The sequence below is a fragment of the Salvia hispanica genome, chromosome 3, assembly GCF_029641045.1.
Source record: "Salvia hispanica isolate PSC_SH4W2 chromosome 3, Shi_PSC_v1, whole genome shotgun sequence".
Lineage (NCBI taxonomy): Eukaryota > Viridiplantae > Streptophyta > Magnoliopsida > Lamiales > Lamiaceae > Salvia > Salvia hispanica.
The window spans coordinates 7831271-7843249 of NC_142694.1; the positions used below are offsets into that span (position 1 = coordinate 7831271).

Below are 11979 nucleotides of genomic sequence, written 5' to 3' on the forward strand. Positions count from 1 at the left end.
TTTTTCGGTCCAAATTTATGTTCTCAAATGATCAAATCATCATGCACTAGATTTTCAAATATTGTACTATTTCGATTTCACACAACATTTGATAATAGTGATTGCATAAAATATGATATCGGAGTTAAACGATCTCTACTGTCATTTATGAGATCCCAAGTTGGACTTGAAATTAAAATCCCAAGAATAGGCAAGAATTCAATTTCCAATTCCAATTCTGATGCCGCATGAGTAGGGCGAGATCAAATTGGGATTTGAGCCTGATTTTTTTTTATTAATGAGGTCATTATTAACGAATTAACGAGTAAGTAGGGCCAATGGCTCTAATCCCAATTGCTTGTTACAGATGTCTTTGAGTAAAAAGTCCATTGTCCCAAGCTGATTGAAAATTGAATTGACCCAAAATCGCTCAATAATTATTTTGCCATAAGTAATTTGACCGAATTTATACTATATTTGTATGACTAAATTTTATCTATTCCATCAAATCGAATACTCATGTGAATGTTTTATATTGAGATTACAGTATTGATAAAGAAAAAGGGTTAGAAAATACATACATGCACTTATATAAAAATGGAGGGGGTTCTGTTCTACAATAGATCGCTTCATTTAAGCAAGTTTGTGCGTGACAATTATGTTAGTAATAAAAAATGGTTAATTTGGGAGGAAGCATTTATTGTGTAAATTAATTGTGTAATTAAGAGAAGAAAACATAAGGAAATGGGCTCACGTGAGAAACCTCGAATAGTCAACCTCTCTCAAGGCCCAGAAACAACGCTTGCGCCGTGTTGACGCTTGGGCCATTCTTGAACATTAAATCAACAAAGTCAAACTCGATTTGCTCTAATTAATAGTGTTTTCGATTTAAAATTGGAACATACTATAAAATATTAAAATGGGTGTGTGTGTGGAGACAACTATCCTTTGAATGAGCTGGATAAGATTGTTTGTTTCGTAATGTCTCTCTTAGGTTAAGTAATTAGTAAACCGATAATAATATAACTTGTGAAGATAAATATTTTGCCAATAAATAAATTAAGTAGATCAAATTATTTAGCATCTTGAACGAAAGAGGAGTAGAGTTGATCCAAAATGATTTTACTAACTGAAATTTAATAGAATTATCTATTGATCAACAACATTCAAGAGGCGTTAAAAAGATAATAGAATCTCCAATCACGAGAATAGGGTAATAATATTTATAGAAAAATTAATTGGGATCTTGAATTTTAGGGTTCATAATGGGTAATTTTGCAAACACGAAGCATGTTATTGATGATGCACGAGGGGAAAGCGTTGAATGAGAGACATTAATTATTGTTGCAAAATTTCATGACCGTATAAATTTTTGTTTATTAGTATGTGATTGTTTATGCTTAAAAGTTAAAAAAAAAGGAAGTGATACGAACTAATTGTTCGAGAATAAGAAGCTAATACGTATATGCATATACTTAAATTTATAGAAAAACAGTGTCAATTTTTTAATTTTACACTCGTTCTCAATTAAAAATCTTCAGTTATTTTGGTGATTGTTGAAATCTTAAAGTAATGTTTTGCATAAGAACAGAAATTAAAGTTGTGGTTGAATAGTTAACCATGGTTCATACAATCTCTTAGGTCAACACACATTATAATTTATACCAAACAACTTTATGTTTTTCAACCTATGTAAGGTATCCAATGTTTTGATCTCTAAAATATGGAATTGCATGGCTTAGTTTGGTATTGTTACTTTATAAGAAGTGTCGAAACTTGGGTTTTGATATGTGAAAATAATAAATGAGTTTGAATAGAAAGCTTCCCTAAGCGCCAATCTTATTCTTACATTTTGACTAAATGGACAATCAAGATTGATTTTCAAGTTGAAAATGCATCTTTTTGCATATATTGTGACTGTGGGCCTTTTTTATATCATGTCATTAAATAATAGTAGTAGAGGGGAGGTAATAATTGCTAACTAATTACCAATTCTAAATTGAGACCAATTTTCAATCATTAGATTAGAAGATCTTGTGGTTAATATGATGACAAGTGTAATATATTTTAAATTTAAATAATTATTAATTAAATTAAAATGGTATTAATGTCAAATCTTATATGTAATAATTATAACTAACTAACTACTTTCTCTCTCCTCAAAATCATCTCAAATCTTTAAATTTACGTAACTCTCTCAATTTATATTATTTTTTCGCAAAAAATATATCAAATTAACGATAATTTAATAAGGATTCCAACGAGATCTCAATTGCATATGTTCCGACGATGTTCAGGTGATGAAATTTGATAAATTATATTTCAATTTTCGTACATGTTGATAAGCAGCTATTTTCAACAAATGCAACAAAAAATCTCAATATATTGTAGGCAAAATCTCAATATTATGCATGTCCAATCTCAATAAAAATGTGTTGATATTTTCTTGTCCTTGTGTTGATATTCTAATGTCATATTGTTGATATTTGTAATACACAATGTTGATATAAAAAAACACTCACGAAAACGATATTACCCTTTTGTTGATATTTTATCTACTATTTATTGAGATTTTGTGAGCTTTAATCTCATCCACTCATTTTAGAATCCAAGGGTGGAGATTTAGTCTTGATTTTGGATTAGGGTGCTAAAAGCATTAGAATAGGACCCTAATAGGGGTATATTATTATTTTATGTATAAAGGAGAAAGTTAAATTCAGATTTTGTAGAGATTACAAAGGCCCAAGGTAGAAGTAAGTAAACCCCAAGCTAGAGAAAAACTATTGTTTAATGGATAGGGATGTCAATCGGTTCGAGTTTCGATCAATCGGGTGCGGGCTAATCGGGTTGTGATATCTTTTGAGCTATAAAAGTTTAATCCTAACCCTGAAAGCTCGGGTTTCGGGCTAGCCCAACAGGTTAATCGGGTTGTTGTTGATAATATTAACATGCGGTTAATCCAATAAATAATGATTAAAATTAGTTATATTCATACAACGTAAAACATTTAATTATATTTGAGATATATGCTTAAACTCAATCATAAATATGATCAAATACTAATATTTGAGACATTTCATCGATTTTTAATGCATGGTTTAGAAATTTAAATATTGTTAATTTTAAGTTTTTAATTTATTATCAATTATTATATTAATAAAAAATAATATATAATTTGTATATCTAATATAAAATTGAAAGTTATTTTTTTAGTTATCCATGTTATAAAATTTATCAATAAAGTGTCGAATTAGTAGTAATAAAAATAGAATAATAGACATTTTATCGGATTTTCGTGTCTGGCCCTAAAGAGTTGCGGGTTAATCGGGTGCGGGCTAATCGGTTTTGATTTTATCGGGCTAGAAATTTTCAGCTCTAACCCTATAAATTTGGCGGGCTATTCGGATCAACTCACGGATTATGGGCTACACTGACGTCCCTATTAATGGAGCAATATTTTGGCTAATAACTTAAATTTAGAGCCTAAGCTCAGTATAGTAAACCACTTTTATCTATACTCGTTTTACAATAATTTTAATCATATTTAATTATTTTATAGCCTATAGAAATATTAGGCTTCATAGCTCCCAAATTTTTAATAGGAAGATTCATATACTATAAGGTATCTGATGGGCCTCAGATGGTCCTGGGTCAGTATTAAATTGTCATCATCGTTACCTTAATATTAATACAATTATAAACAAAACTTAAAATTAACTAACAAATGCCTTCAATAAAACATTTTACAAGGCAAGGCTGATATGCAATTTAGACTGATATACATTTTACATTAACTAACAAATCCAATAAATCATTTTTATTTAGACTGATATATATTTTTGACTCAAAATATTTGACAAGGCAAGGCTTTGATGAAGGAAGAATGTCGAGCATGAATCGATATGCAATTCCTCCGCCTAAGTATGCCCTTCCTCCTCAAGAGCTCCTCGACGATCTTTGCAGGTCTACAAATGGGATTTCTTTCAATTTCTCGATTTACGTTTATTTTGTGGCAAATTAAGATTTGGTGGAAAAAAAAATTCAATTTTTATTTTTCTCAATCTTCCTTTACTTCCCTTACCCGTATTAAATTGGAAATGTATTATGTGCTTGATTTTGATAAAGTTTTAGGCTATTTCGGTTGAGAATTTTGATTGCAAAGGCAATTCCTAAGGAATGCATGTAGCATTAGTATTGTATTTTTTCTTGATGAATACAAGTTTACATTATTACATTGCTGTCATGACTGGTTGATATGTGTTTGATGCATCATGATTGATATATTTATTGTGAATCAATCTTGGAGATAAATATCTTTCTCATAGAAACAGATATTCAATTATACATTGTATTTTGCTCATGCTAACCTTTGAATGCTTGTACTTGTATAAGGTTTCATTTTGTTAACTGACGTCCGATTTCCATTTCGCAGTCGTTTTGTTCTAAATGTGCCTAAGGAGGACCAACAATCGTTCGAGAGGATTTTGTTTCTCGTGGAGTATGCACATTGGTTTTATGAAGACAACTCGGTTGAAAATAATCCATCTCTCAAGTCATTAACTTTGAAGGAATTTACTTCTTTATGTATCCTTCACCACTCCCAGATTGAGTGCATTTATCCTTTGTTCGACTTATCTTTCATAGACAGTCTCGTAGTATTTGATTCAGTTTTTGTCTATGGAGCAATCCTAGTTATCCTTAACATCTAGCAGTATTCAACAACTGTAATGTCTTAAAGCCATATGTTGCTCATATAGACGATATATTTAAGGACTTCACTTCATATAAAGTCAGAGTTCCTGTTACGGGGGCCATTATACTGGACCAAACCTATGAGAGGGTGAGTGCTTTGCACGAACGTATTTGGTGATTTTTGTTTTTTGTTTTTTTGTTTCTGAGTGCATGAGCTGGTTCATTGGCAATTATAGATATGTGCTTTAGAATCATGCTTGATTTCCTTACTACGTTTGTTCTCATTGATTATCTTGATTTAAATGTATGGAAATAAATTTTCAGACATTTAGGCATTGCGTAATATATGAGGACGAGCAACCATCTGAGCATTGTCACTGTAATAGAAGATACTTCATTTAGATTTTGTTTCTTTCTATGTCTTCGCTTCGCTGCTTTTTATAGCCCGGTTCTCGTCTACAGTGTCTACTAGTGAAGGGATGGAAAGGGACAAGTTGGAGCTTTCCCCGTGGTAAAAAGAACAAAGATGAAGAAGATCACAGTTGTGCCATTAGAGAAGTATGAAATCTTTCTTCCTGCCTTTGTACTTTACATACATCGCTTTCTTGACTTATCAGTGGAAGAAGTGTTAACGAGATAGGTCTGAAACTTGTGTTGTTGCTTAATAACACTGCTTCTATATATATGCTTATGAATTATGATACTCCTCTATCCCATATTTTCTTGCCTCGTATTCGAACACATCATTTTCTGCGAGATGCAGGTCCTTGAGGAAACAGGGTTTGACGTATCAAAACTTCTTAACAAGGATGCATACATCGAGATGATTTTTGGACAGCAGAGAGTGAGATTGTACATAGTGGCTGGGGTGAAAGATGGCACATTATTTGCTCCTCTTACAAAAAAGGAGATTAGTGTATGTCCTTTTCCTCTTCTAAGAATGTGCACCTTTGAATTCTAAGTTACTATTCCTCTGTTTGTTGCCTTATTTTGCTTGATTCTTTCTCCGATTATCTTAGACAAGACAATGCGTACAAAATGTTTATCTAATCTGTTTGTCGTTATTGCAGGAAATAGCGTGGCATGTGATAAACGAGCTTCCGCATGCAAATGCTGACGTCATATCTCGTGGGAGCACTGGCCTCAAGCTCTACATGGTTGCTCCATTTTTAGCGTGAGTATCTTATATCGATTTTGTTGATTCCGTTGTTCTTAAGTCTTACAAGAAATGTTGGGACGATTTTGCAGATCCCTAAAGTCATGGATCTCAGTGCATCCACCTCGTGTTTCGCCTCGACCAAATAGACCCGCGAAAGGTCACGTCTCATATGTTCTCTTCCATCTTATGTGAAACTTGGCAAACTTGACGCTGCAATTCTAAAATTTACCTTGCTCAATCTCACTTGTGCAGGACTTACCTTGTGGAAGGCAAGAAACAGCTCGGGAGGCAGCTCAACAACCGACTACCAGATGAGTAGAACTGTGGCTGATGTGTACCCTTACGTGGCACGTCCTAGTCGGAGCTTTCGAAACTTCAGATTTGATACTGGCCCGATTTTACAAGCAGTGGACGCTGCCTTCTCTTCTTGAACGGTGAGCAGAGTCCTTGAAACATTGGTGTACATATTTTCTAGGGTTTGTGCACATTTTACGGAGTACTCTTGCTGATCTGACGGCTAATGCCTTTCCGATTCTCTTACCATGATCACAAATACCTCCAATAGACAAACGTGGAAGCATCTGCAGTCATGTTTGCTCGAGTGATGACAACGATATCTCCAGTACCGCGCTACAAAGTGTTATGAAGAATGGAATGAAATAACAACAGACAACAACTACGTTTGTTGTGCTTTGTGTTGGACCATTTTTCGTTCGTACATAACACATTCATTTCCTTCATCTTCGACTTTCCTATGTTACTTGAACATGGATGATTGGGACAATTTACTAAAACTGATATATTTAATGATATTATTGAGAAGCCACAAAGAAAAGGTTCGTTTCTGCATACTACTAAATCAAGTCCTAAGACAACAATAGACATTAAAGCATATACTCTAACATTGCAAGCATAAGAAGTTTTAACTCTTGAAACAATTCCTCCCACAACAACAGAATAAGTAAACCAAAAGGAGAAAGGAGGGGGGGAGAGGGAGAGAGAGAGAGATTAAAAAAAAAGAAGCCAAAACCTAGATAATCCCTTACTGAAAGAAGCTGGCTGTTCCAATATCATATCTTCAGATCTTTCAGGCCTTTGATTTCAACCTCAGCTGGCTCCTGCAGCTTGTTCTGTTCAGCAGACGTCGTCTCTTTGGCTGATGGTGCCGGAGGACTGACATCAACGGTGAGAACTTCAGTTGTGGGTTGGTCGACTTGAACTGTTGGAGCTTCAGAAATTGGTGCCACTGCAGCAGGCTTTGTATAACCAAAAGGGTCCTCAACTAGAACAGGAGAGAATTTGGAGAATGGTGGCTCCTCTACTTGAGGTGTAGCAGGTATGGAAATCCGAGGATCCTCTACTTTAACAGATGGACGCACCACGGACGATAGCTCATCCATCCGTACTGGAGCAGCAAATGCAGGAACAGCTTGTCTGATTGACACGGGTGGGGCCATGTGCAAAGTAGGAGGCCTCATTACTAATGATGGCTGTGGCGAAGGAAGTGGTGGTGCGGAGAACACTGGAATCGCATTCCGAATTGTCACTGGGGGTGCAATCTTGCAATGCACTGGAATATATGGTGCTGCTCCTACTGCTGGGAATTTCTGTGGCCGGGGTTTGAAGATGTCTGCCAATGATGACTGACATTCATTCGGAACTGTAACCATTGGCTGGCCAGTTATGCTGACATTCTTTTGGAGAGTGGGGTTGTTGTTCAAGGCAGGATTAGGCCTGTTGCGCTGAGCAGTTTTCGGGCATATCAAGGGAAGGATTCTTGATGTTGTAGTTATAGACGGTTGTGTACTCGATGGCCTAGGATTTAGTGTAGGAAATTGTATTGGAAAAGATAGTCTCGCCAATCTAGCCTTTATTAGATACTTCTGCAGCGCACGAGCTACTGTCACATGCTCCTGTTCATCCTTATGGGACCTTTCATAAGGAAGCTCAGTTTGTTGCACTACTGGAAAAACAATGGGGCACAAAACATATTAACTATTAGATTCTTGCCACATAGTAAAATGCTTAAAATTTATATACATAAGGATCATATGATACTCAATAAGACCATATTAATCCTCCGTTTTCTCTCATAAACTATTTGCTATCCCCATGCCTCAGCATTATTCACATGATTTGAATTCCATATTCAAAGATTAATAAAAAGTTTAGGTGCAGAGGCAAGAAAGGCTGATGGACAACAGTACCAAGTAAGGCATCATAGGGACCATGTAATCAGTTTTAAATGGGCTACTGGGCGAGGCTGTATGACTCTTGATTCCTACTCATTAATCATCACCTATTTGTCTTTTATTTCTTTCTCTAATTGGCTTTTCAACTAGGTAGACATAAAAAATCAAGGGCTTGGTGACAGAGCAGCGGATGGGTTTAAAAAATTGAAACGAGTATGGACCAGGGCCACTTACAAGATTTAAGAGATAACCAAGCTGCCATGGCAGCATTCTTTTCTGCTTGCTTCTTGTTCTTAGCTGGCACACCGGTAAATATAACACCAGCCAACTCTACAGTACACGTAAAAATAGGAAGGTGGCCTAGACCAGTTCTGAAAGTTGAATATGCAGGCAAAGTTGCTCCTACTCTTTGTGAAACCTCCTGCAATAGATTCTTATATACACCTGTCTCGTCCTGCAAAGGTCAGAATGGTACAGCATTAGCAAGGAACAAGGAACCGAACTGTTCGAGAAATCCCAAACACATTATTTGACAAATGAATGTTATAGTTTACACAAAAGATGGTAACAAGACAGTTTGCAAAGTTCTAACAATTCATGTATAGGGCCTTCATTTTGAGATAAGCGTACATAGAAGAATATCGGAGATATTCAAACTTGAATGCACACCAAGTCATCCAATTTTTCACATGACAAACTTCAATTGCTTTAGCTCTTTGAAGCTACAAGGATCAATCATATATTGTTAATTCTGGGTGTGTCATTTGTAACTTAGCGATGAAAATCATTAAGTGTGTTAAAGATACTATATCCACTGAATGGTCATGAGTTTTCATGCGAATGATATGTTGAACTATAATTTGGTTTCCTATCACACGAGGATCTGGTAGAAAGCATATTTCTCAATTCTCAATCTAATTCTTATGTTATTGACTGAATATCAATCCAAACTGGCTATAATTTGGAAGGAGCAAGGTATAAGATTCTAGACTGATCCAGCAAAGAGTCTCTTTGGTAGACCTAGTGAAGATATGGCTTTGCTAAGTGTTATCGACTGAAACAACATAACAACAATATACAGCCTTTTCTCGCCTCCTTAGCTAGACCAAAGCACAACATATAATGAGTTTTCTAAGATTCAAAGATTTCATTTCTTCAATAAAAATGATTACAAGATTTCACACAGAAAGGTAAATTTATATTAATGTTTTGAATTTTAGAAAAGTTAATTTTTCCGGATTACAACCCATCTAATGTTCTAAGCGACGTTATGGTTAAGCTAAATACACGAAGCCTACTTTATTGAAAATATGGAGGCTGAGAAAAATAACATGAACTCGATCCTGCCACATGAGATGCCATTTAATGTTTTAAGTGACATCATAGGGCAGTTGGATTCTGTGATACCCTACTAATTCAAACCAAAGAGGCTGAGTTAATTACATTATTCATCACAGCTCACGACTGTCACTGTAACGGATATAATGTGTGACATACTACGCCTATTTCACAGAATGGTGGGTCAAAAAAACATGTTTTTCATGGCAAGTAGATAGCAAATGAAATTTAAAACATGGCATTGGCGTGAATCGCGTGATTTCCTGAAAACCAACAAACTTGTCCAAATAAATTCTAACAAACCATTCAAGAGTATTTTAATTTTTGCTAACAGACAGAAATCAATTCTTATCTGGAAACTTTTCCAATGCGAATGAAGTATTCAAAATGCTTATTATGCTACTAAAGTCTAAAAGTATGCGTATAATCTGATTCACTAAAGCCTTATGAGTCGTCTAGACTCTATAGTAGAGCACAAAATCCTTGACCAAAATGACTAAATTACCCATCCAAAAAGCTCTTTCTCATGTATCAAAGTGCAGAAGTTACTAAAACATGGCAAAGATTAAGTATACTTGGAGGAAAAACCCCCTCTAGAGAATCAAGGTTACACCAAAGGCATACCCAAAATCCTATCTAGTGAAGAGAAATTTAGTAGCTCTAGGAACTGAATCAATTAGAGGTTCTTACTTGTGAAATCGGCCTTAGATGCTAACAACATCTAAATGTCAACTTCCATGAGCTGATTGTTCACAAAACAAAGGCAGCATTTGAAAATAGAAATGTTTAGTAGCCACAAATTCATCGAAATGACACAAGTACAGAGTAACGTATTATAATTACACAATCATTCTCAAATTTACTCAGATAAATCCGTCCTTTCAGAAGATCACATAGACACATTGTTGCATTCTGTTTAATCCCCAATTTTGCAGCAATCAAATTATATCAAAGACGACAGGAGCACAATTTAAGAAATCAAACACCAAGCAAATTTCAAACAATAAAAGTTCCATGGAAACTAAACAACACAGTAAATTAGTAAAAAACTTGGAAGAAAAAAAGAAACTCACAAGAATTCGGGCTGCGAGCGAGTTTGACGGGCCGCGGCTGGCGAGCGCATCAAGCGCCATCTCAGCTGCAGAGTGCTCCGCCTGGCGGAGAGTGGAGCAGTAGGTAGGGCTCTCAAAGGTCTCCCCGTTAAAATTAACGACGGCCTTGAAGCGCGGCGCGTGATCGGGACCTTCCCTGATGGACGTGTAGGCCGGCAGATTGAAGCAGCTCCGCTGCGCCAGCTCCTGCAGCTGGTTCTTATACATCTCTACACCGAACCCCCCAAAAAATCAAAAAAATCAATCCAACAAACACACACTTTCTCTATTAGCGAAATGCATCAGATCATCGCCTCAATCGAGGCTCCAATTGAGATCCGGAGCGTCTTTCCTGGCGTTTTACTAGGGTTTTTGCTTGCATTTCTCAAAAAGATAGGCAGAGTTTTTCGGTGAGCTTTTTAGAGAGAGAAAGGGTTTAGAGAGAGAGAGGACTTTTGTTTCGCATTTTCGCTGTGCAGTAATAGCTTCGCTTTAAAACCAACGTGAGAGAGAGAGAAAGAGGTGGGAATATTTGGATGCATGCAGTTCCACGGTTAGATTCAGTGTGGAAAATAAATATGAATGCGTCGGAATTATTTTATACTACTAGATGGCAAAATAATTCAATTTAGTTTTAATTATTTTTATGTCATTTAATGATATGATGTCAACGTGATAGAAGATGGGTGCAAATAAATTTTTTTAGTGGCACATGGCAAATTACGAGGGGAATTTATGAGAGAAATTAAAAATGGGAAATGGAAAAATAAAGATAAGGAGGGAAATAAATTTGTGGGTGCCAATAATTAAATCAAGGTTTCTCGATAAAGATTGTGGGGATTGTTCCCATGTATATTTATTGGATGGCATTGACTAAACTAAGACATATTCGAGTGAAAAATTAAATCAAATTCAAGTACTTACTTTAATAAGTATGTTTTGGATTAACCATATTTTAGCTTAATGCATAAATTATAAAATAGTTAAAAAAAGAGAGGCGCATATACATTTGAATTTGGTAATCTGTTTAATTGAAACTTGCCCCAGTTGATTTTATTATTTATAAAGACTGCACTTGAAGTCGCTTTCTTAGAGAAAATAATTTGTGGCATAAATTTCAAAACAGAAATTAATGTAATGTGTAGTACCTTAAAACACTGCTTTAAATATTTTTTAAAATGCGACGATAAAAATCAACAATTACTATCTGGATAATTTAGGAATAATTACGGACTATGAAAAGGGACAAATGAAATAAAATTAGTGAGACCGATTTATAAAGCCGTTGGCTAATACTTGTCCCTTTTTTCTAATCACTATTAATTTCAACAAATTTAAAATTTCGGCGTAATGAAATTAATTAATCCTAGTTGTCCTATTCACATATGTCGAGCAGAAAATAATTTGGTCATAGATGGAATAGGGGGAATGGGAATTTAATGAGTAGGTTTATGGATGGAAAGTTGTGTTTAAATGGGATTAATTGATGATTCCTTTCACAGGGGACATAATTTACATCACTGCTTTT

The 11979-nt window shown here is 35.2% G+C and overlaps 2 protein-coding genes across 3 annotated transcripts; one reads left to right on the forward strand and one right to left on the reverse strand.

The window, feature by feature from the left end:
• Nucleotides 1-3849: 3849 nt before the first annotated feature.
• Nucleotides 3850-6524, forward strand: LOC125214742 (mRNA-decapping enzyme subunit 2-like). The gene is made up of 9 exons (XM_048115878.2): nt 3850-3942; nt 4412-4563; nt 4692-4819; nt 5134-5229; nt 5435-5587; nt 5742-5845; nt 5920-5987; nt 6083-6264; nt 6396-6524. Exons 1-8 carry the CDS (start codon nt 3863-3865, stop codon nt 6259-6261), a joined length of 960 nt encoding a protein of 319 aa, XP_047971835.1. The 5' UTR covers nt 3850-3862; the 3' UTR covers nt 6262-6264; nt 6396-6524.
• A 90-nt stretch (nt 6525-6614) lies between these two features.
• Nucleotides 6615-10928, reverse strand: LOC125214741 (double-stranded RNA-binding protein 2-like). 2 transcript variants are annotated; one of them, XM_048115877.2, is made up of 3 exons: nt 10434-10928; nt 8257-8476; nt 6615-7790 (listed from the first exon to the last, which is right to left on the reverse strand). In XM_048115877.2, exons 1-3 carry the CDS (start codon nt 10677-10679, stop codon nt 6901-6903), a joined length of 1356 nt encoding a protein of 451 aa, XP_047971834.1. In that variant the 5' UTR covers nt 10680-10928; the 3' UTR covers nt 6615-6900. The 2 variants fall into 2 exon arrangements, with proteins under 2 accessions (XP_047971834.1, XP_047971833.1); XM_048115876.2 differs by having other exon boundaries at nt 6615-7793; nt 10434-10927.
• Nucleotides 10929-11979: the final 1051 nt, after the last annotated feature.